This window comes from Suricata suricatta, chromosome X (genome assembly GCF_006229205.1).
Source record: "Suricata suricatta isolate VVHF042 chromosome X, meerkat_22Aug2017_6uvM2_HiC, whole genome shotgun sequence".
Lineage (NCBI taxonomy): Eukaryota > Metazoa > Chordata > Mammalia > Carnivora > Herpestidae > Suricata > Suricata suricatta.
In genome coordinates, this window is record NC_043717.1 from 6324503 (window position 1) to 6349640 (window position 25138).

Consider the following 25138-nt stretch of genomic DNA (forward strand, 5'->3'; position numbering starts at 1 on the left):
GATTCCGGAAGGAGACCCAAAGGTAGCCTTCTGTGGCCGCTGCACTCTATTTCATCTCCCTTCCATCGGCCTTCGAAGTAGTTATGTACTTAGCTGGACCCACAGCCCCCCATCCATAATTAGCAACTCCAGGAAGTTTGAGTCAGTGAGAGTTTCCAAGTTGGGTTCCCATGTGGCGGCAGAGCCATAGTTAGTGACGAGGCTTTGACAGTCGTTATGTGTGATCCAGTGTCGTGCCCCCGAAGCCACTGGGGGGGGGGTCACATCATTTATAGGGCATAGGTACCCCGCTAGAATTCAGAAGGGGTGAATTCTGAAAGCTGCTGGGCCCTGGTGGCTTGTGATGACCTGAGACCTGCCTGGCGGTCAGTCCCGGGAGAGGTAAGGCACCAGGCGGCACACGCCGTCGGCCTCTGCTTGTCACTGGCCCGGGCGCTGCTTGCGCACACCATCCATGCCCAGGAGCACCGACGATCAAGAAGAGACACTTCCTCCATGTGGCCCTTGTGCAGCAGGCTCAACTCTTGGTCCGGCCGCGCCCCTGCCTGGGCCCCAGGCCCTGTGTCACGGGGTGACTCATCTAAGTGGCTCTCGCTGCTTCTTCCAGGCACCCTGGCTGGGGTCATCGATCTCGCCGTCGACTGGATGACCGACCTGAAGGAGGGGGTCTGCCTGTCTGCCTTCTGGTACAGCCACGAGCAGTGCTGCTGGACATCCAATGAGACCACTTTTGAGGACAGGGACAAGTGTCCCCTGTGGCAGAAATGGTCGGAGCTGCTGGTGAATCAGTCGGAGGTGCGTCTCTGGGCAGGGTGCTGGCTGGGGGCAGCCGCCGTTCCACAGGCGCTTTGGAAACACCGCCGCGCCTTCTGGGATGGTCTGTGCTTTTGCCTCCAAGTGTCTGATCCGGTAGCCGTCGGGGCTGAGTCCCAGGGCGGCTGGCTTCGCCCTGCTCTGCCACACAAACTGGAGTTGGAAAAGCCTTCTGTACGGATTCGTGTGCACGGTATACGTATGTGTTCCTGAAAGCCCTGCTCTTTTTCTTAGTGACAGTGGGCTGTTGATCGTGCTGCAGAAATACGGTTGCTTTTTCTGCCTTCTAATAAGAAAAGAAGTTAAATTTTTTTCATAACAATACCAGCTTCGGTGAGATAGAATCCCTCTCGCACAATCTGATTTCACAGCATCCCCACTGTCCCCGAATCACCCGCTGACCTTTCTGTCGTTACATGGAATCGTAGGATACACGGACCTTCGTGTCCGACTTCCTGCTACCTCCTCGCCCGGTTTTGATCCAGCCACCCGAGGAGGCAGAGTGCTATCTTGGTGTGGTTCAAGTTCTCATCTTCCACTGCAGTTCCCGAGTGCGTTGCGTAGGGTGTCCCTGAGCCTTCTCAGATGGGAGAGTCCCAGTGCAAGGGCTGTCGCCGTGAGCTGGGTGCCCACCAGCTTTACTCACGACAAGGTTAATGGTGGCCCCAGTGGCCGTGTCACCGACAGATCACAAACCCAGGCCGGGGGGGAGTTGGGTCGGCAAGATCCACATTAGGGGTAACGCGGGGACGTTCAAGCTAGAACTATTTTGGAAGATGGATGTAATTCATCTGTCTTCTCCTCGCCCCGACCGCGTACCTCCGCCCACCCCCTGGCCTTGCCACAGCTGAAGAGATGTGGAATGCTCTTGGCCGTTTGGCTAAACCTGCTTCTCCGTGGAATTGAAAATTAATTCCTTCCAGCCTGAGAAGTAGACGGGGACCTTGGAATCTCACACGTCCTCAGTGCTCTCCAGGACTTCCAAAAACCAATCCTGTGCTTGGGTTGATGGGAGCCGGCAGGCAACATTGGCTGGGCACCCTATATTATCTCCTCTCTCCTCCTTGCCCTGTTTCTTTTGGGCCAATACGGCCGTCTATCTTTTCAACCATTTCTAAGACTTATACTTTGATTCAAAGGGGGACTGTTAGCAAGAGTGAGAAGTTATTTTTGGTCTCAAAACAGCACAGTTTTAAGCGGGTGAAATGTATTCTTCAGTACGATTTCTCACGCCCCAGGTGTGAACGTATGTGATTTTAGAGGTCAGAATAGTCTGGCATGTGGGTTTGTATTTCATAGGCACACATGTGGCCGTAGCCGTGGCCTGACTCGTAGGTGACCTCGCCTTCCTTCGCCCCTCACTTGAGGAATCCAGGTGGTGGCAGGAAACAGGGGCCGAGAGAAACGTCTCCACCCAGCCGACCAGGTCCTCAGCGTCAGAGACCCCAGACCGTGTGTTTGGTTCAGAAAGCCGTTCTTCATTCGGCAGATAAAATTTGGAATGAATGGTTCCGTGGGTTATTCTGAAGGAGATGAACATGTGTTTTTCCATGTAAAAGCGCCTGGAGGGCGTGTCCAGGCACACTTTGCCAGGGGTGTGTGATTGGGCAGCCCCGGGGCGCAGCCTGAGGACCCGCATCCTGCACGTGGGCTCAGGAGACCCCGGTGCTGCGGCCGGGGGACCACAGCCGGGCGGCAGCATCCTCCGACATCAGACGTGGCCTTCACAAAAGCCGAGGGAGGCCGGTCCCCGCCCCTGTCACACAGACTTTCCGAGGTCCACAGGGCAGACCTCTGGGCGGCCCCACCTTGCCTCACCTGTACCGGGCGAGGATGGAGGCCTCATGCCCTTGGCGGGTCCCAGAGGGCTGAGACATGTCCCTGCAGAAGGTATGTGGGAGCAGCTCCAGAGGGGCGCCCGGTGCCGGGGTGCGTGTAACTGCCGAAGCAATGGCAACAGCTGATAAAACCAACACTGGCCTTCTTGACACAGGAGCGGACGAGCAGCTGGCCGGTGCCTTCTGAGCTCCCGCTCTGCCATCCGCGCGGAGGGGGCGGGCAGGAGCGGTGCTCGGGTCGGTGACACCTCACATGTTATTTCTTGTTTCATGTCTGTTCTTTAGGGCGCCAGTGCTTATATTCTGAATTACCTAATGTACATCCTGTGGGCATTGCTGTTTGCGTTTTTGGCCGTCTCCCTGGTGCGCGTGTTTGCACCGTATGCCTGTGGCTCGGGCATCCCAGAGGTGAGTGCGGGCCGTGTTTCTTTGGTGCCAATACTTCCATAGCAGCAGGTACCAGGCACGGTTGCAAGCATATGATATCTGTTCACTCATTTAGTCCTTAACGGTGGGACTAGGAGGTAAGTTCCCCTGGTTTGTGCTGGAGAGTTAAAGATCCTGAAGCACAGAGAGGTTAAGTAACTTGCCAGAGGTCACGAAGCCGGTTAGCTGCAAGTTGAACCCAGCTGTCTGGCTGCAGGATTTATGCTCCACTGCTTCTCAGATGATTAAATTCTTGTCTCTGCAAGCCAGGCATAACTCTTACAGCCGGTGGAATCAGAGTTCATTAACCACATGCGTAAGTGTGGCACTCTAGAAACTTGCAAGTGCACCTAGGACGTAATGTGAACAAAGACAGTGATGGACGTTTGTTGTTCGGAAAGTTCACTGATGAGTCAACTCTCCTGTGGGTCACCTCCCTTGCCGCACTTTGCTCTTTGGGTGACATGGTGATAATGATCCTTAAAAAGCTTAATTCCGAATTCAGCGCGTGCACTGTGAATGCGCCCTTGTGGGCTTAGCCTTCTTATGTCTTTTAGCATTTTCCTGGAACCAAGGTGTGAGGGAGGTGACCTCATGGATCAAGAGGGTTGCTTCAGACTAAACTTCCATCGTAAGAGGACCCACTGGCTAGAATAATGATAATTGAGCTAATTTCCCAAAAGCCCAGCTGCTGAAAATTCTAGCCAGAAATAAGCCCACCAATTCCTATGCCTTCAGCTGGTGCTTCAGCAGCACCCCTAGGCGGTGGAGACAGTGATGACCGGTGATGGCAACAGCCCCACGTCGGTCCCTGCTCCCCAGCGCCCATGCTATTTGCTGGCACTTGGCCAGTACTGCCGCTGTTCCGGGCAGTTCGTGGAAAGGGCTGGAGTGATCGAGAGACCGTCGAAAGAAAAGCCCGACATTGTCCTGTTCCAGGAAAGAGAGAAAAGATCCCTCACATTGACTTTTTGATGGTTTCTATTAACATACTACCACAGGAACCGAGAGGCGAGCCTCAGTACCATCCCGTTCTGCTACAGCACGACACAGGCGTCCCTGCAGCTCACGGGGCTGTGCAGAACCGCACGAGACAATCCACGGCACTTGTGCAGAAGGAGGTGCCAGGCACCCAACACGCAGAGTCTTCAGCAGCGACATACAGAGAAAAGACAGAAACCCAGTCAAAACAGTAGCCCAGTTTGCCCACGTTAAATGGTTAAGAGCTCTGTACTGGCCCGGGAACGTGGGAACTGGGGTACGTTCAAGGCACCTGCTGTGTGAGTTTCGTGCATTCCCGCAGTTTTCTGTGCTCATGCCCCGTTTGTCCCAGATGAAGTTGTGTGGAAACAGACGCGACATTTGCATTACGCTCAAGTTCTTCCCTGATGCGTGAATCACGTTGGAACAAATGCGTGTTTTCAAAACAAGCGCTGTGGCCCAACGGACCGTGTTGTATTTGGTGTCTAAGAACTGACGCACCCCGGCCGATAGAAAGAGCAGACTGGTGTCGGCCTCTCAGGTTTATGATCCTGCTGCCCGACGGTAGGGTTTTTATTGTATTTTATTTTTTGGACCCAAGTCGCCTTTCCAAAATGAGCAAGGGGCCAACGGGGAATCGGGAAATTTAAAGCAGCCACAAAAGGGGTGATGGGCAATCGCATCTTCCCCTTCCAGGAATCGGAGACATGTGGCCAAGTTTGTGATCTCGTGGGCAGACAGGGCTTGGCGGGAAGCTCTGTCTGTGAGGGGCTGCCTGCACTTGGCCTTTGTCCAGAGCGGGCGTCTATTGGTGACAGCTGAACTGTAAAGGAGTTAAATCCTGAGTCGAGCGTTCCGTATCCTATGTGGCCAATGTGCAAGGCACGGCCTGTTGTGGATGAAGCGCAGGAAGGCAGTGTCGAGTGAAGAAAGGGGCAGAAGAATATATCAAGTATGACTCTACTTCTGTACAGCCCACAAACAGCCACAACGAATCTGCGCCTCGTTTAGCGACACGCATGTATGCGGACGGTATAAGGAAAGGCAAGGAAATGATTGGGCTCAGGAAGAGGGAAGGTTCCAAACACAGGGCTTTCATGGGTGCCCGTCCTTCTGTGTGAAATGTAAGTACGTGGGTGCTTGCTTTATTAATAGGTTTTTAAATCATATATAACATGTAACAGATTCGTTTCTCAATTTATGAAAGAGCTCACAATGATCTTTTAAAGTGCCAGGAAGCCAATGGCGGCTTTATAATTAAGTTTCAGTTACTCTGGCTCATTAGTGGCAACATTTTCACTATTCTCATACTTGAGCTTGAAATCCCTACCCTTGGGGTGCGCTACCTACCCCAGAGCTTGGAGGAAACGGGTAGCAGAAAAAGGGAATGTCAATGGTTCATGCTTTAAAAGAACCTCCTAGTCGAAACCCAACAATGTAAACTGACTTCACTCAAAGTGAGATGCAAGGCCATTCGCTCTCATTTTAGCAAACAGACTAACTGCTCACAATGGACATTCCTTCGGAAACCTTATTTGAAACGCAAATTCAGAGACATTTGTTTTGTGAAATACATGCTCTTGTATAAAGTGCATTGAAAATCCTGCTTGATTCAGTCTCCGTTAATTCATACTAAGCAAGTGATTGCATTTTGGCATTTGCCAGGAATGAATTTGCTTTCTTTAGTTCCTAATTTGATCGTGACAATTTTATAAAATCATTTTAGAGAATTACAAAATACCTATTACATCGTTCAATTCACCACATGTCATGGCTGGTAGAGGCTCAGGTAATTTAGATGCTTGTAATTTTCTAAATGGTATTAGGCTCTTAAACTGTACCCTAGGGTCCAAATCGACATTAACTAACTGACAAAAAATTACAGATAATTTTATTCGAGGCAACACAAAAGGGTAGGACTCTGGCAGGCATAATAAAATGCCCCTTAAATAAAGGGATCTGAGATCCCCTGGGCACGGGCTCAAATAGGCCAGCTACCACTAGTTAAAGACCACCGTAATCACCGCTCATTTGTCTGCCATTAGTGAGAGGCTAGTTCAAGGGACACTGTCCGATTGTGTCGCTAGAAGACCTCACTTAGGGTGCATGTCCGCACACTCATGTGCTTGGTCTTTCTCCGTGAATTAAGAAACAGAGCTCTAGTAGTAGATGAAAGTGCTCCATTTAGACACTTTTAAAATTTTGAGGATTAGCTCATTTCACAGCCACCCCCCTCCCCCCGCAAATCGTCAGAGGTATCATGATGGCAGAGAATGTTTGAGGGAACTCCCCTTGAATACGGAGAGCTGGGGAATACCGGTGCCACTGTTTTTGGGACTGGAGCGGTGCTTTTGTGCATGGGCTGCATTTTTCAATCACCCGGGGAGGCTGTAAAAATCCCTAGGCCCAGAATACCCTGCAGACCAACTGCATCAGATCTCCAGGCGAAGGGCCGGTCCTCACTGGTTTTGAGCATCAAGCTTGAAGAGGACTCTCATAGCTATTTTAGAAATTAATTTCTTGGCATAGCACCGTCCACTAGGGGGCACTTGGAAGTTGTGCCAATGTTCTGACACTGACCAGAGATAACATTGTCCCATTCTGTATTTATGCGACGGGAAGACAGAAATTGGCCACGGATGCCACTGGCTGACTCACTCATTACAGACTTGTAAATTGCCAGCTCAGATGGAAAACGTGCTCCATTTCAGCCAGTTGTGGGAGAGGCTGAAGGTAAAAAATTACTTACCCATCGGTGATGCTTCTGGATCCAAAGAATAGGGATTTTGGGTAAGGAGGACGCCAATGTATGAAATTGATCACTGAGATTGGTCACCAGTTAAATTCTAAAAGTGAGGCAAACTGCACTTTTTAGCCATTATTTGGCTTGTATTTGGCCTTTGAAAATGCGGGAGATCTGAAGGAGCATGGTGAAGCGAGTCAGAATCCTTTTCAGTACAAGGGGGCGGGATTCGACGGAAGAGAAGGAGTCGCCCTGGAGCCAAGCATCGCGTTACGTCCCCTGGACACACGTTATTAGAATGTTGAGCATCTTCTTTTTCCAACACCGTATTAAGAATATTTCCAGACATACAGAAAAGTTGAGGTAATTGGATGGTAAATGCCCAGACCCCTGGCCTGCCGCAGGGGTTGGCAGACTTCTCCAGAAAGGGGCAGAGAGTCAATATTTTAGGCTTTGTGAACCGAGAGGCAAAATCTAGCAACTGTTCTCGGTAAAAGGTTAGTGGTCTGGTTTACATATTATGTTTAAAATGTTAAAAGCACTCCGAGTTCGTGGGTCATACCAAAACAGGCAGCCGGCTGGATGTAGCCCATGGGCCGGAGTTTGCAGCCCCCGACTCCCAGTCCAGTTGCCATTTCCTTCTCTTTGCTCTGTCACGTCATTAGCCAGCTTTCCATCTCTTTATCTTGGACCTCCCTCGATGGCAAAACACTTAACAGTTCAAATCAGTAAGTACATGCCTCTCTTCAACACAACAGAGGCTAACGCAAACAGGATAAAATGCCCTAAAGAAAATGCGACCCCAGTAATCACTTCTTCAGTCCACATTATGATCTGTTATTATTTTAGAATTTCTCCAGATTTGTTATGCACTGAATGGTTCCAAGCTATCGTTAATCAAAAAAGCATATGCTATTATAAATTCTGCTATTATAAAATCCTAACCAAATCCAGAATGCAAGTAGCCTGTCCTTGGGATGATTGAGGGAACCGAGGTGGAGGGGGCGTGGAGGACTTGTCACTTTTCTCGCTGTGGCATTGAAGTGGCTCACTCCACCTCGTTCTCCACTCTTCGTTTCAGATCAAGACCATTTTGAGCGGCTTCATCATCCGGGGCTACTTGGGGAAGTGGACCCTGCTGATCAAGACCGTCACCCTCGTGCTGGTCGTGTCCTCGGGCCTGAGCCTCGGGAAGGAAGGGCCGCTGGTGCACGTGGCCTGTTGCTGTGGCAACTTCTTCAGCAGCCTTTTCTCCAAGTACAGCAAGAACGAGGGCAAGAGGCGCGAGGTGAGTGGGCTCCGCTCCCGACCATGGGGACAGTCTCTCCCGGGGGCCCCCTGCCCACGTCACCCGCGCACACGAGCCTACACGGCACCGTTTGCCTTGCAGGTGCTTTCGGCCGCCGCCGCCGCAGGAGTCTCCGTGGCCTTTGGGGCTCCGATAGGAGGTGTGCTTTTCAGCCTGGAGGAGGTGAGTAGGGGCAGGATGCATGGCCCGAGGGGTGGGGGGGCGTGGGGGGGCTGGCCCTGCAGGGGGCTCCGAGGGCTGCATTTGAAGGAGCTTTCACAGGATTCATGTAGCTTGTTAAGAAGCCCCAGTTTTGGCCACCAAACACCTGTTTTCAAGTATTATTTTAAAAATTACCAGTGTGACTTTTTTTTTTAAGTTTGCAGTCTGTCTCCTAACCAACCTTGTGAGGCAAGCTGAATGATCTCCTCCAGGGGTCAGCCCGTGTTCTTTGCAAAGGGCCAGAGTGTAAATACTCTGGGCTTTCGTGGGACTTCCAGCCCTGGTTGGAACTGCTCAGCTCGGTCATCGTAGTGGGAAAGCGGCCACAGACGACACTCACGTGAATGGCATGGCCGCCTTCCAATGAAACTGGCCTTGTGGGTGCCGGAGTGTGGGTTTTAGATGACTTTCACATGTCACAAGTTATTGTTTTTCCTTTTGAATATTTTACATATCACAGAATGGATATTTTTTTTCTCCCCCTGAGCATTTAAAAATGTAAAAACCATTCTTAACTCCTGTGCCGCGCAAGTACATTTGGCGGGCCAGGCTTTTCCAGCCCTTGACCTATTCTGTTGTCTGTGGAGTCAAATCTGGGCATTTATTTGCATTTAGGAGGGTCTTTGTGACATAAACAGAAGTATAGTGAAATATTTTCGTTTCTCTTGACAAATAGCTCAAACACGTCTTTAAAAAATGTTTTTAATGTTTTTTATTTATTTTTGAGAGACAGAGAAACAGTGTGAGCAGGGGAGGGTCAGAGAGAGAGGGAGACACAGAATCTGAAGCAGGCTCCAGGCTCTGAGCTATCTGTCAGCACAGAGCCTGATGCGGGACTTGAACCCATGAACTGTGAGATCATGACCTAAGCCGAAGTTGGCTGCTTAACTGACTGAGCCACCCAGGCGCCCCAAACATGTCTTGACCAGCATCTATTCCGCTTTTAGACATACAGCCCTTTCGGTACCTCCGTTGGTGCATCTTGGTGCCAACTGAATCTAGTCTGAAGAAGCGAGTGCTGCCCGTGTTCGGTCTGTCCCACTAAGCGCCGGCGGGCGGCTGTGGGTCAGAGGCAGGGGCTTTGCGTGGCTCTTCAGCCGGTCCCTAAGTTTCCGCTTGTTTGTCTCAGGTCAGTTACTACTTTCCCTTGAAGACCTTGTGGAGATCCTTTTTCGCGGCCCTGGTGGCAGCCTTCACGCTGCGATCCATCAACCCCTTCGGGAACAGCCGTCTCGTTCTCTTCTACGTGGAGTACCACACGCCCTGGTACATGGCTGAGCTCTTCCCCTTCATCCTGCTAGGGGTGTTCGGGGGCCTGTGGGGGACGCTCTTCATCCGCAGCAACATCGCCTGGTGCCGGAGGCGCAAAACCACCAAGCTGGGGAAGTACCCAGTGCTGGAGGTCATCGTGGTGACCGCCGTCACTGCCATCATTGCCTACCCCAATCCCTACACGCGCCGGAGCACGAGCGAGCTCATTTCTGAGCTGTTCAATGACTGCGGGGCCCTCGAGTCCTCCCAGCTATGTGACTACATCAACGACCCCAACATGACACGGCCTGTGGATGACATCCCGGACCGGCCAGCCGGGGTGGGGGTTTACACGGCCATGTGGCAGCTGGCCCTGGCGCTGATCTTCAAAATTGTCATTACCATCTTTACCTTTGGCATGAAGGTGAGTGAAGGGGAAGGAAGATGTGGGGAGCAGCTGGTGTCCTTCTGGGGACAGCACCCTGCGTGCCAAAGTAAGATCGTGACGGGGGCACCTGGCGGGGGGGGCTGTCGGTTAAGAAGCCAACTCTGGATCATGGCTCAGGTCATGATCTCATGGTTCCTGAGCTGGAGCCCTGTGTTGGGGGCTCTGCGCTGATGACCCAGAGCCTGCTTGGGAACCTCCCCTCCCTCTCTCTCTCTGCCTCTCCCCCACTTGTGCATGCCTTCTCACACACACTCTCTTTCTCTCTCTCAAAATAAATAAACTTCAGAAAAAAAGAAAAAGATGAAATTGTGATGGGAGGGAAAGGGGAACTGACCTTTATTGACCTCTCGTGCCAGGCACTTGACATTCTTTTAATCAATAAGCGATGTTATTGATAAACCAGCCTGTGAAACAGAGATTTTAATCACTTCACGAGTGAAGGAGCTGAGGGTCAGTATGTCGCGCATGCGGCGACGTGGACAGCTTGAGGAATTTGCACACAATGCACACCTGTGTAGCGGGCACCCAGGACCAGAAGCTGAACATTTTGAACCTTACAGAGCCCCTGTGCGGAACTTTTATGATTTGCTTCTTTTTACAAAGTCTAATGTAATGGTCAAACTCACACCTGAATTTTTGCCTTAAGAACGAGGATGGGTGGACTTTATCCAACAGCCAACTGTCTCTGATCCATCACCTCCTGGCAAGTGGATTATTTGTGCATCCGGGAAGGACGCTTCTGGCCTCATCTGGTGCCTTCCAGGAGGCGTCTCCTTCGCAGTTATGGGGCGTTAAAATGCTTGGGGATCAGGGGCAGCTCAGAAAGGAAGTTTCTTCAGGAGCATCCCAAACTGTAGAAATTGAGGATCCAAACCTCCCTAGAATGTGGTTGCAAATCCACTTCCATCCTCAGACTGATGACCGTCTTGGAGGGGGCATCAAGGCAGCTCCCAGTCGAGGAGTAGTCTGTTTCTTTGCTGCCTTTCACCAGGCTCAGGAATATTCAGAATACTTTGTGGAAAGTGCCCATTGTCCGGAAGAGGGAACGGCCCCCGTCTCTCTGGCAGGTGTCGGGCCGCTGAGTACTCACAGGGACAGCGGCCCCGTGAGAAGCTTTGCGAGGCCCAGGGCAGCTGCTCTGAGCTGCTTTGTGTGACCCGTGAATGGCCGCACGCCCTTCTTTTCCGTTCTCACGCTGGGCCTTGACATTTCATTTCTAAAGCTAATCTGAAGGGCGCGCAAGGAGAGAGAGTGGGGAGTGTCTCAAGTGGCCGATGCTCACTTTGAATGTCACTTGCAGCAGGGCTTGTCATTCTTGAACGCGCGGCGGGGGAACGGGGCCCACTCCCCGAGGAGAGGAGGCACAAGTGTCACACTGCATTCTGTCCAAGTCCCAGTAACTGGGACTGACTCAGTGGGTGGGATCCCAGCAGGCCCTGTTGGGAGGTGTTGCACCTCCTCTGAAGACTGAGGCAAAATGCAAGCTTGCTGGGGGGGACCGCTCACTGGGAGTGGGGGAGTGGGCGCTCGACTCCTCCCCTCAGGCTGCTTTTTCCTGTGTCCCCCTCTTCCCCCAAGATCCCGTCGGGTCTCTTCATCCCCAGCATGGCCGTGGGTGCCATGGCGGGCAGGATGGTGGGGATCGGTGTGGAGCAGCTGGCTTACCATCACCACGACTGGATCGTCTTCAGGAACTGGTGCAGGCCCGGAGCGGACTGCGTCACCCCTGGACTCTACGCCATGGTGGGAGCCGCCGCCTGCCTAGGTACAGCCACCCGGGGGGAGGGGATGGCTGGACGGAGCACATGGGCCACTGCGGCTCTGGGCACTGGCGACAAGGAAGACGGGGACTCGAGTGTTGGCGTTTTCAGGATAGGCAAGCTCGTGTGACTTCCGCAGGGAAAGCCGGACGTCTCCATGGCTTCTCGTGATGTGTGGTCGACCCTAATTGTTCAAGCCCACGTTTGGGAATTTGCCCTCTTGTTCACATTTGTGACCCCTCAGTCACTACTTGGAGTGCATTTGCTGTCATCTGGAGACACGCACAGAGCGGTGGCAAATGTCGGTGTGTGGCACGTGCAGTCCCAGTTTTGGAAGGACAAGGGCAAAGCCCGCCTTGTCTACTGCACATGAGGATCTTTCCGTGCTCTATTTAGTGCCCTATTTTGGCATTTTTATGCTTTGGGTTCATGATTTTGCTGCTTCAGCCACAGGGCTGAAGCGCTGTCCAGTGATGCCAAGCACAGGAAGGCTGGCACGGACCTTAGCGAAAAAATGGGCCTGTGGAGAGCTCCCTTCGGGCCTGAGATACAGTGCTTGCGGCTGTGAGTTCAATGTGAACGAGTCACCTACATATCCTAAACACGGTGTCTTTCACCAGAAATACACGTAAAATAAGGTTCAGTATTGATTGGTTGACAAGACTGTTGTGACTGGAAACTCGCAGAGACCTGGCTGAAGTTTCCTGTAGGGCGCTGACTCTGCATTTGCTTATTCAGTGTTTGTGCCAACTTTATAGATCATAACCATTGCGTGCAGTGAGAGTCAACTCTGTGTGTATGTGTGTACGTGTGAGTGTGTGTAATGTGAGTAAGTAGAGGGCTTTTCAGGGCCCGGGGCTTGGAGTGTCCCTCTTGCAACTATACCTTCTAGAAGAGTGGGTTTCACCTGGGGGCGCTTATACCTCTCAGGGACTCTGGACAATGGAGGAGTCATTTCTGGTTGTCGTGTTTTTGGTGGGGGGCGATGCTACTAACGTATAGTGGATGGTGGTCGGGGATGCTGCTAAGCATCCCATAGTACACAGTGCAGCCCTCCCCCAATCAAAGAAAGATCTAGCCTCCAGTGTTCCTAGTGCTGAGATCGAGACAGTCCAGTGTAAGCTCATTCATTGGAGGATTGGTAGGAGTTGGTATGAAGTCTCCTTTTAAATACCGAGGGACACACAGTTGGGTTCCTCCCTTGTCTGTAGTCCCTAGGAATCTACAGCTTTCTAGCTCATGGGGTTCTGGAAAAGAGCCATATTTGCTGTCTCAGAAACATGCACAGCCCACAGAGGATTCCCCTCACCAAAGAGCCAAGCATGTGGTCTTGGGTATAGAGACAGCCCTGTTGTCCCCCACGGAAGAAGCACCCCTCCCCCGCAGTCAGATGTGACTTAGGGCTCCCTGGGGTAAGGCTGCAATTTACAGCCTGGCCTCTGTGGTTGGGGGTCCGCCATGGGCAACCTAGGACACTGTCTCTTCAGAACAGGTGTCAGAGAATTTATAGCCAGCTTGTCCGTATCCATAACTTGGGCCCCCCGAGGGCCTGGTGAGGAATTTTAGCATTGTATTCCTCTCTTTGGTTGCAGGTGGCGTCACCAGGATGACGGTGTCATTGGTGGTCATCATGTTTGAATTAACGGGTGGCCTAGAGTACATTGTGCCCTTGATGGCGGCGGCCGTGACCAGCAAGTGGGTGGCCGATGCCTTTGGGAAAGAAGGCATCTACGAGGCTCATATCCACTTAAATGGGTACCCATTTCTGGATGTGAAGGACGAGTTCACACATCGCACGCTGGCCACTGACGTCATGCGGCCACGTCGCGGGGAGCCGCCTCTGTCCGTGCTCACCCAGGACAGCATGACTGTGGAGGACGTGGAGACGCTCATCAAGGAGACCGACTACAACGGCTTTCCTGTGGTAGTCTCCAGGGACTCCGAGCGCCTCATCGGCTTTGCCCAGAGGAGGGAACTGATTCTTGCAATAAGTGAGTAAAGAGAGGAAGCTCGTGATGTGCTAAGAGGCGAATCATACTGTGCATGATCAGGGGAGAGGGGCAGAGGGAGAGAGAGAGGGAGGATCCCAGGTGGGTGCCATGCTCTGCACGGAGCTCGACAAGGGCATGACCTGAGCCGAAATCAGGAGGCGGATGCCTAAGCAACTGAGCCACCCAGGCGCCCCCCTGTGTTTCTCCCTGGCTCCTGGTCAGTGCTGATGCCGCTGGCCTCGAGGTCACCCTGGGAGGGATGACTGCCTGAGTCCAGCTTCAGCAGGTCCAGGGCTCCCTGAAGGATGGACGGTGTTGGCAGAAAGGGGAGGGAATGAGAGAGACACAAGTTTCTTTCTGATCACTGGGCAGGCATCTCTGCACTGACTGAGACTCAGCTTCATTTATGGGAAAAACGTATGGGCCCAGCACAGAAGTGGCAATTGCCTTAGACAATGATTTCTGATGATAAATTCTTTGGTATGTAAAACTTTCCCAGAACATAGATTGGTAGAAGACTCCTGCATAATCTTTATCAATAGTGATTCATGTAGGTGATTTAGATGCTTATTGTACCGGGAAGGAAGGGATCTTCAGCATTCAAATATGAGGCAATGTTTTTAGCACAGCAAAGGCAAGAGTTAGTTCTTCATGAGCAGGGGTCAATAGCCTGTTTTCTTGAGGGGAAGAAAAGCAGGTTTCCCAGGAAATGTAATGTTTGCTCCCCATGATCACAAAAGAAGAAATTCCTATAAGTTCCTACACAAGGAGCAATCTGCATATTTCAGGATAAGGGAACAAGTCACTCCTGATACCAATGAAGGGGCCTTGGGGGTTGGCGCTCAAGCAAAAATAATTGAGTGGGGGGTAGACCTCGGTTGCCATCTGAAGGTGGGAGGCCTTGCAAACCCGCCTAACCTCTCAAGGAGTTTTCTCAACTTAGTGAGTTCAGAAATGGCTCCCAACAGACGATGTCTAGGGAGAGACATGCTTGGCTGGGAAATGACCGCCATGTTTGCACGCAACCTGTGGAGCCTGTTGCCACCACCTCTTTTAGGGGCTTGTCCGCCGAGGCTGCACAGGAGTGAGGTGGGAGCACTTGCACCAGCCAGGGCGAGCCGGTCTGGGACACGGGCTTTCAGGCGGGCTCACTGACTTCCATGGTGAGTTCTTGGTCTCGGACGCCTCTCTGGGCACCACACGAGCCCTTTGTTTCACTTGGCGGCATTGTGTCCCGTCCCACTAGTTCGAGACCTTCGTGGGTTGGTTCTGTGTGGTGCTTTTGCTCCTCGTGCACCACATGAGGTCGGCTGGGCTGAGTGGCAGGCTGTGGACTTGGGACAGGGCATGTGGATGACACCCGGGCAGGGTGTGCCGGAGACCGGTGGCTCTGAGGAGCAAGCCTGTGGATGCATCAGCCTAGGGGTGCCTGCACGGAAAGGGGGGCAGGGGTAGAAGGATTCCCAAGAGAAAGCGCTGGGTGTGAGGCATGTGGAGACCTAGGAAGGAAGACAGTGAGCTTGGAGGCCCCCCTCGGTGGGGTCCCACCCATGGTGTGCGGCTGTCCTGCCCAGCATGCCTGCTCCCATGATCTGCTCCCGGTTCTAGAGCTCACGGTGGGCCCAAGGCATGGCGCATGTGGACACTTGAGGACTTTGCCATGTGGCCTGTCTTGCAGCGGATTTGCGATGGCCAGTGGGTTGCAGGATGACTTGGCCAAATGACCAGTGTCTTATCCCTGCCCTTGGTTAAGTATCTCTGCAGCTCCTTTTGAATTTCTAAAGTCTCTTTGTGGTGTTAAATAGCTTTAAAAGTATCTTTAGGGTCGCCTGGGTAGCTCAGTTGGTTAAGTCAGACTTCAGCTCAGGTCATGATCTCATGGTTCGTGAGTTCGAGCCCCGCATTGGAGTCTGCACTGCCGGCACTGAGCCTGCTTCTGAGCCTGCTTCGGATTCTCTCTCTGCCTCTCCCTCGCGTGTGCACATGTCTTCTCTCTCTCTTAAAAATAAACAAACATTAAAAAAATAGCTTTAAGGTATCTTTACGAACGGCTTTATAAAACGTTTAGTTAAGCTGTATTCCCTAATCTGAACTTGTTGCTCAAACATACTTAACCTTCCTCCAAGCAACAACTGAGTTTATATTTTACACACGATGGCGCATTTGTGCTTACGTGCTCAGCGATGCTTCTCTTTCTTGTAGGTCCTATCGCTTAACTGGTAGGTGCCTCTGGGCATAAATATTGCCTTATAAATAATGAGATCTGTTTTAAGCCGTATAAGTAGAGTTGGGGTTTGTTTTAAAATAATGTAATCAGCAGCCTTTAACAATTCATTCAGTCCCTAAAATCTTTTAAGCAAAGGTTGAAATTTAAAAACTAAAGTAATAAGTGTCACCGGATCCATTACCGTATTGTGTCGCTCCAGGCACACCTGCTAAGAGACAGCTTACTAATTTCACTGAAACCCATTACTGTAATCAAGTGGGAAGTAGTAATTGTCATCAACCGGTTAGGGAAGAAATTTAAGCTTGCAACGGAACGGTCTCTTAAAAGCTATGTTTGGAATGTCTAAAGAGGCAACACGCCGGGTAAAGAATACCTGTGTGCTTTCAATCAGACTGATAATAGTATAGAAGCTGCTGTTTACGGGGTTTGTGGAAAGGCGAGGACTGCCTCGCTCTGAGCAGCCAGAAAAGATGTTTTCCTGATCTGTGACAACAGAGGAGCCCCTGTATTCGGGTGGAGAAACGTGTGACCGGTATTTGCAGAATTATGTGACCTTTCGTGAATATAGAAATAGGATTTAACATTTCGCTAGCAACTATCTCATGCCAGTTTCATTTTCAGGGGAATTAGGAGCAAAGATTACAGATAGGTAGATCCAAGATAGCCTGGATAAGAATGGTAACTGAGGCAAATAAGAATCTTTCTTATATATCCTATTAAAATGATAGCAGCTGCTCACATGAAGCTGCAAACGTTTTGTTATCTTCAAACATCTCTGGAATGCCAGACCCTCGCTGTTGTCCTTGTTAAAGAGCGATTCCTTAGCCCCACGGGTGGACGTGTGGCCCGCTCCTCCCATCACATACTGACACACAGGGCCGTGTGTGACCCTTGTTCAAATTCCCAGTAAAAAGGGCTTTGCCTTCCAGTGCTGTTTGCAAATATGAGGCTCTTTCTGTACTCAGCAGGGCTCAGACTCTTCTAGTTTGGAATTCTGCAATTAGGTGAGGACTGGCTCAGAGAGGACTCAGCGGGAAGCCGCAAAGATGATTAAAGGGACGGAAAGTCAGAGTCACGGGCAAGAGTTTGGGGAACGCTCAGTTTTTTCGTCTGGTGGGTGATTTCATGACGATTCTCCAGCATGCGGAAGATGCTCACTTGCAGAAAAGGGACCTACGTCCAGAACCGAACAAAGGGTCAGATCCGTTGGAAGGGCTGGGTAGGAATAAAGCGGTTCCTTCCTGGGAGGGCTGTCGCTGACTGGGGGAGGGTCATGGAGAGCAGCGGTGTCACACGCTGCTTTCTACTGGCGCTGGACACACACGCCCAGGGGGACTTCTCCATTCCTCGGCAAACTGGGAACATAGTGAAATCCTTTTTCTTCTAAGTAGTTTCTTTTTTTTTTTTTTTAAATCGCATCTTTGTACCAACCACCACGACAGTTGCCTTCAGTTTTTCGTTTTAACCTTCCTAGTTAATTACATCTGTTATATGGGAGCATTTTTGGTGAACAGGATGATAGAGGATTCTCTCTCTAAAAACACGATTACTCTGAAGTAGAGCTTCTCAACCTTAACACTATTGACATTTGGGGCCGGGTCATTCTTCTGTGCGAGGGCCGTCCTGTGCACCATGTGACAGACGTCCGTGGGCTCCTACCACCCAGAGCTCATAGCAACCCCGCCCCCCAGTTGGGACGACCAAAAATGTCTCCAGATAGTTCCAGTCGTCCCCAAAGGGAGGGGGCAACATTGCTCCCAGTTGAGAACCATTGCTATAAAGCCATGATAATACCCTACAGAATACATGGTTATTTCCAGTCTTCAATTTTCTTGGTCCATAATAGTTCATGAAATTTACTTTACTAGCACTCTAGTTTTTATTTTTTATTTTTATTTTTAATTTACATCCAAGTTAGTTAGCATCTAGTGCAATAATGAGTCCAGGAGTAGAATCCAGTGATTGATCCCCTACATATAACACCCAGTGCTCGTCTTGGCACGTGTCCTCTTCAGTGCCCCTCGCCCATTTGGTGCGCCCCCCCAACACTCGGTTTGTTCTCTATGTGTAAAAGTCTCTTATGGGGGCTCCTGGGTGGCTCAGTCGGTTTCTCACGGTTTGTGGGTTTGAGCCCCGAGTCGGGCTCTGTGCTGACAGCTCAGAGCCTGGAGCCTGCTTCACATTCTGTGTCTCCCTCTCTCTCTGCCCCTCCCCTGCTTGTGCTCTGTGTCTCTCTCTCAAAAATAAATAAACATTGAACAAGTTAAAAGTACAATAGAAATGAAAGTCTCTTATGTCTTGTCTCCCTCCCTTTTGCTTCTCTTACCTCATGTTCATCTGTTTTGTATCTTAAATTCCCCATGTGATACTTTGCCAGCACTCTTAATTACCCTTTCTGTACTTGGCATTGTCATTGTATTGTCTGCTAGCAGGTGGAATGTCCAGTTGAATAGCCTTAGCAGGTACTCACAAAATGTACCTCATTTTTAGGAGCTGTGGCCATTGACCCTAGTTCTGGTAGAATATATAACAAACTTCTATATTAAGAACAGTTTATTTGATCTTTAAAATAATTAAAAATGACGTTTATTACGTTTTAATTTTTTTACTAAAAATTTTAAAAATACTTATTTTTAATGATGTAGCTTCAAGAAAAGCAAGCAGTTAGTAGTGCTTAAGAAAAATTGATTCAGTATCTAATGGATAGTTGATACCTGTCACAACACAACATTTTATATACTGTTAAGTGAAACTGCAATACAATCTAAGTTTATTTTGGGAGAAAAAAAAATAAAATAAAAATACTTATTTTTGAGAGAGAGAGAGAGAGAGACAGAGTGAGATGGGGAGGGGCAGAGGGAGAGGGAGACACAGAATCCGAAGCAGGCTCCACGTTCTGAGTTGTCAGCACAGAGCCCAATGCGGGACTCGAACCCATGAACCATGAGATCATGACCTGAGCCGCAGTCGAACACTTAACAGACTGAGCCACCCACGTGCCCGTATTACATATTTATTTTTAAAAGTAATACATATTCATAGAATATTCGGGAAATCAGAAGTAAAAGGGGGAAAAAAGGTACCCACTTTCTCTACACCATTGAAGTCCATGGTTAATAGTTAATATTTAGTACATTTCCTTCTTGTCTTTTAGGTCTTTTACATATGTAAACCTGGGGCTTGTTTGTTTCTTTTCCAACACAGGCTTCATGACTCCCTGGGGTCTGGGAGTCTACACTCTGGTAGCATGGGATCATCCCCAGGGCGGGGAGTGGGTTGACGCTTCTGCACAGGGACTATTTCTTGTGCGCCTGCCATGTGCAGGGACAGCTCTCAGAGCCGGGAGGCCGAGATGGCAGTAGCCAGGCTGTGCCCTCCGCGAGTGCACAAGCTGAAGGTTGTTGTAGGCATTTTGGTGACTGGCGAGGATTTCTTATCCGAGCTGGGACTAGGTGGTTGACCCTGGCAGGGCGATGCAGAAAGCATTCTTGCTGGTTCTTCCATTCACCAGCTGGGGCACTCCCACCCCCAAAGTTTGAAGCATTAAGATAAGTCTTTTTTTTTTTTAATTTTTAACATTTATTTACTTTTGACAGAGGGAGACAGATTGTGAGTGGGGGAGGGGCAGAGAGAGAGGGAGACATAGAATGTGAAGCAGACTCCGGGCTCTGTGCTGTCAGCACAGACCCCAATGCGGGGCTTGAACCTGGGAGTGGTGAGATCATGACCTGAGCTGAAGTCAAGGCTTAACCAACTGAGCCCGCCAGGTGCCCCGAGGCATTAAGTCTTGATAATAGAATTCCTGAGAAGCCCAGCAGAGACCTTCCAGAGAGAGTGACAAGGAGCAAGCATAGCTCACATCTCTGGCTTGGACTCCGGCTGACGCCTCCGATTCTCATTCGGCAGTGAGTAGCTGGTGGGCTTTCCTTCCCAGCACCTCCTGCGTGAAAGAGGCTGGGTTCTACGTGGTGGGCAGAACCAAGCACGTGACGCTGAGGAGTCCTACTCACTCATTCATTCACTTATTGATTGATTCATGCATCATTGGGCAAATACCTGTTTTGTGCCTACTGTGTACCGGGCGTTGTCCAGGCACTGGGAATGTACTGGTGAGCCAGAAATCACCGAACTAGCTGCTCTTACAATCAGGGCTTCTAACCCGATCTGGAGATTCAGAGGAAATCTGTATGGTTGTTACTTATTTCAACAAGTAGATTGACTGTTTACTGAGTTGTATTGGGTTTTATAAGGGGTTCAGCAAATCATGTGTTCATTTTTTTTTAAATGAATGTTTATTTATTTTTGAGAGAGAGGAGGGGCAGAGAGAGAGAGGGAAACATAGAATCCAAAGCAGGCTCCAGGCTCCAAGCTGTCAGCACAGAGTCTGACGTGGGGCTTGAACCCACAAACCAATGAGATCATGACATGAGCCGAAGTCGGACCTTAACTGAACTAGCTCCCCAGGCACCTGTGTTCAGTTCTTGATTGAGGTTTGTGGCTCGATCCAGTCAACCTGACTGTTGAAATAGGTGGCATTCTTGTTACATGGGACTTTTAGAGAATTGGTCGATCTGGGAAAATGAGCACGGGAGTCTGTGTTGACTGTCCCTTCGTCACCTTGGTGCCTCCGGTCGGAACCATCTTGATCAAGGAGAGGAAGGTGCAGTGTGTGTTAAGTGACATCTGCATTCGAAAACATACTGTGCATTAGTGTCTTCTGGTATCTGTGGTTGAATCCTATCCCATTTGATGTAACTAGATTTAACCTGACCCACATAACGTGCCGGCATTTGCCCAGCGGGCCCTCTGTTCCTCTTTTCAACAGAGACCGTTTTTCAAACTCAGCCTGCTTCCAAACGCTGCCAGTTTTCCATTAGAGTACTCTATTGCAATAAATGGCCTTAGAGCAGGCAGTTAGAATTTTATTTTTCAAAGAACAATATTGGTGAATAGTAGTCTTTGAGAAGGCAAGAAACGTATTACAGAAACCAGGATCCATTTTAAGGCAAGCCTCACACTACATTTTCCCTAACCTTTTCCCATGAACCAAAAGAAAGATTAAAATTCCAACAGAAGGAAAATCGCCTTGGAGAAATATCTTGAGACCGATGGATTTATTTCATGTGTGACTTAAAATAGCCTGGGCTTCTAGAACTCCAGAAAGCTCTATTTCTAATGAATTCCTGTTACCCTACTTTTTCTTTGGCTTGCTTTCCCGTGGCCTTGCCTACAGATAGAAAGAGGCTAATTGTCACTACAACAGTTTTACCATGTTTCTTTGAGGAATCCACAACATGGTTCAATTTTAAGAGAAGAGATTCACGAGGTGGGGGGAAGGTGGCTTTTCTGGGGTTATTTCCCAAGGGTCATCTTTGGGAGGGAGCCGCACTTCTGGGCTGGGAGCCTGGATGGCCTCTTGGTTTTTGTTCCTCTCAGGATTCATAATGCCATTTGGGCCAGTTAAAAGTTAGTTTGTAAGAAATAAAACAACTTATGAGGGTCACTGGGTGGCTCAGCAAGGTTTCTCGTTATGTTCAACCTGAGCCCATGATGAGGTGAGGGACTGTTAGGAAAGCAAGGCTGGAGGGGCCCAGGAGCCCAGGAGGAGGCGTGCGTTCTCCCAAAGAAGCCAGCCTGCTCAGGCCTATGTGTGAAGACTTTGGCAATGAACTATTGGCTCACAGCAGGGGGGACCCTTGTATGGCATTCACTTCAGAGAGATGCTGATTTTTACAGATGTTTGGCTGAAGCCCCCCCCCCCCCCAGTTAAGAATGTGGTGTTTGTCCTCTGACTCCATTCTCTGTTGGGATTCTAGGATGTGTGTGGAGGGCAGATGGGTGTCGTTGCGGGTGCGGGTGGAGGGAGTTGCTAAGCAAGGGCCGCTGTGTGGCTTATTGCTCCTGCTCGCCCATTGCAGAGAACGCCAGACAGAGGCAGGAGGGCATCGTGAGCAACTCCATCATGTACTTCACGGAAGAGCCCCCTGAGCTGCCGGCCAACAGCCCGCACCCCCTGAAGCTGCGGCGCGTCCTCAACCTCAGCCCGTTCACGGTCACAGACCATACCCCCATGGAGACGGTGGTGGACATCTTCCGGAAACTGGGGCTCCGGCAGTGCCTGGTGACGCGGAGCGGGTGAGTGGCCGGACAGACGTGGATGGGATGTGTACTATGGCTGGACTCCGAGGACAAGAAAGAGACACAGCTCAGGCAGGGCCTTGAGGTTGCCCGGGGCTGACTGGCACTTGGTAGAGGGTGTTGGGAAGCTGCAGCGAGCAAGCGGGGTGTGCAGGAGCTGGCCGTGACGGGGGGCTTTGGGAACTTGACACACGGCCAGCCCGCACAGCCCGGGAAGGTGCGAGAGGCTTTCAGAGGGGGGTGCCATCTGGCCTGAAGCTGAAGGTAGGTCAGAAGGGGGAGGAGCCAAAGGAGAAGGGGGTGGGGCTACTTTTCGACCACCCACATGGTACCCGACCCCAGGAAGAGGGTACATTCCTCGAGACCCCAACCCTAGCACAGAGCACTGTGCAGGGAGCAATGAAAAGCACGGGCTTATGAGAAAAACAGGGTTGTGTGTACAACACGCCGAGACTCCAGTGGTGCATGCGCGCACACATGACAGGAACCTGATTAAAAAAAGAAAGCACAGGTTTTGCACATTAAATAGTTAGGAAATACATAAATACTGCAATAACTGTATCACTTTACCTTGAAGACGACTTGACTTTTTTTTTGTAGAGGTGTAAATAGTTAGGAAATACATAAATACTGCAATAACTGTATCACTTTACCTTGAAGACGACTTGACTTTTTTTTGTAGAGGTGGGGGTCATGAGGGCTGCCACTTGCAATCTGTGTACAGTTGGACGTTGGACAACTCCTGGCTGGGGTTGGCCAGCTTCCCTCGGAGTCAGAAATCACATAGAACTTTTTTTTTTTTACATTCTTTTAATGTTTACTTATTATTTTGAAAGACAGAGAGAGACAGAGCATGAGCTGGGGAGGGGCAGACACACACACACACACACACACACACACACACACACACACACACAGAATCTGAAGCAGCCTCTGAGCCATCAGCACAGAACCCAACGCAGGGCTCGAGCTCAAAAACCGTGAGATCATGACCTGAGCCGAATTGGATGCCCAACCGACTGAGCCACCCAGGCGCCCCCACATAGAACTTTTGAATCTCTAGAACCTTCGCTACTTAGAGTCTGCCACTGACCCGAAGCCATCCTGATAACATAAATAGTCGGTTAACACAGATTTTGTCTGTTATATGTATGATATACTGTATTCTTGTAGTCAGTAAGCCAGAGAAAATGTCAGTAAGAAAATCCTAAGGAAGAGACCCTACGTTTATAGTACTGTCCTGGATTTATTGAAACAAATCTGCACCTAAGTGGACCTATGCAGTTCAAACCTGTGTTGTTCAAGGCTTGGCTGTATATCCCTGTGCCCCCGGGTTCTGCCGGGTGCAGTTTTCTGCACACGCCTGGCATTTCTCGTGGGTGAAATCACCCATACGCAAACGTGAAGTTCACATCATGCTCAAATTGCTCAAACTGTTCCCTAATACAGTAATCTGTTTAAAACAACCTCATGTTTTCACAACAACAGTTGTTGGAGAGCTGAGTGATTTGGCGGCCCCGTGGCATTGTCTCTGCTGCGGCAGGTCGCCTCTTGCTTCGTGTTAGCGCGACACAGGACTCTGGCATTTCGAAGATCGAAGGTTCCTGATGGCTCGAGAGGTGTGGCACCTCAAGGGTCATTCTTTGGGCTCAGAAGTGCTCCTGCGTCCCGAAGTGCAGTTGGGGCCTTAGGTCTCTAACATAGTTTAGACCAGCAGGTTTAAACCAGGGTGGTTTTGCACCCTAAGATTTTCAGTGTCACGGCTGGAGAGGGGGTGCTCCTGGCATTTAGTGGGCAGAGGGAGGCCCCCGGTAGAGGCCACAGATGCTGTTGAGCACCCTGCAATGCATGGGATGGCCTCTGTCACCACAAAGAGTCACTGGCCCAAAATGTCACCAGCCGTGGAATTGAGTGACCATGGACAGGATGCTGGGAATAGCCACATGAGGGCTCTTGCTTTCTTCCTACTGTCCTGGCCACGGCAGCACTGGGCTCTTTGAGGAACTGTGTGCGAGCACTGACCCAGAGAGTTCCCAGCCTGCACCGCAGTTGTCCTCAGCTTGGACTGCAGCCTGGGGGGTGTCTTGCACATGGGAGGGACAATCAGTAAGGAACAAATAAATATTTGGGACCAGAGATCACTTCTGTTGGTGCATTAAAATTTTTTTAAAATGTTTTGTTTATTTTTGAGAGAGAGAGAGAGAGAGAGAGAGAGAGAGAGACATGACATGAGCAGGGGAGGGTCAGAGAAAGAGGGAGACACAGTATCTGAAGACAGGCTCTAGGCTCTGAGCTAGATATCAGCACAGAGCCTGATGTGGGGCTCAAACCCACATCTGTGAGATCGTGACCTGAGCTGAAGCCAGATGCTCAACCAACTGAGCCACCCAGGTGCCCCCGTTGGTGCATTTTAAAGGAACTTGGTGGCTCGCAGAATGCCCCCCCCCCCCCACCAGGGATTAGAGCTCCAGGTTAAGCCGGGAGTGTTGGGGACATTGCACTGACCCTGCAGGTCTGGGAGGGGCCTGTGAATATATATTTCTAGCAAGCTCCCTGGTGCTGCTGCCGGTTGGGACCCCACTTTGCAAAACGCTGCAGCCCATCCATGTTCTTGAATTTCTAGTGCTCGCATAAATGCCACTGTGATCACCGCGTCTCCAGTGCATAGCAGTTTCTCTTTCCCTTTAAAATAATCCAGTGTCAGTTATCGTTGGAATTTCCAGTCCTGGCAGGAAATTCTGCCCTGAGCGCCCGCCTGCTCACACCTCACGCAGCCCCATGAGGTTTTCCTGTGAAGATCTGGGTGCCGAAATTGGCTCCGAATGTTCTGTAAGAAAACAAAATTGCACTCTCTCTCGTTCTACGTGTTTTAAACAAACACAGATGCTGATACGTTACTGCTGGCAAGGGGGTCCTCGGTCGCGGGCCTTTCATCTCCTCGGGCTCCCAGCCAGGGCGGGCGTGTCTGGAGCCAGCTTGCGTGTTTGATGTGTTCCGTCACCATGTGCCTTC

At 50.4% G+C, this 25138-nt stretch overlaps 1 protein-coding gene across 1 annotated transcript in view; it reads left to right on the forward strand.

Moving 5' to 3' along the window:
- CLCN4 (chloride voltage-gated channel 4) overlaps positions 1–25138 on the forward strand; it is a 65362-nt gene that overhangs the window by 31205 nt on the left and 9019 nt on the right. The window contains exons 5-12 of the mRNA XM_029930525.1: positions 608–795; positions 2937–3059; positions 7883–8089; positions 8192–8272; positions 9441–9986; positions 11589–11775; positions 13363–13761; positions 21907–22123. Coding sequence (XP_029786385.1) covers positions 608–795; positions 2937–3059; positions 7883–8089; positions 8192–8272; positions 9441–9986; positions 11589–11775; positions 13363–13761; positions 21907–22123 — 1948 coding nt within the window. The remainder of the gene's footprint in view (positions 1–607; positions 796–2936; positions 3060–7882; positions 8090–8191; positions 8273–9440; positions 9987–11588; positions 11776–13362; positions 13762–21906; positions 22124–25138) is intronic.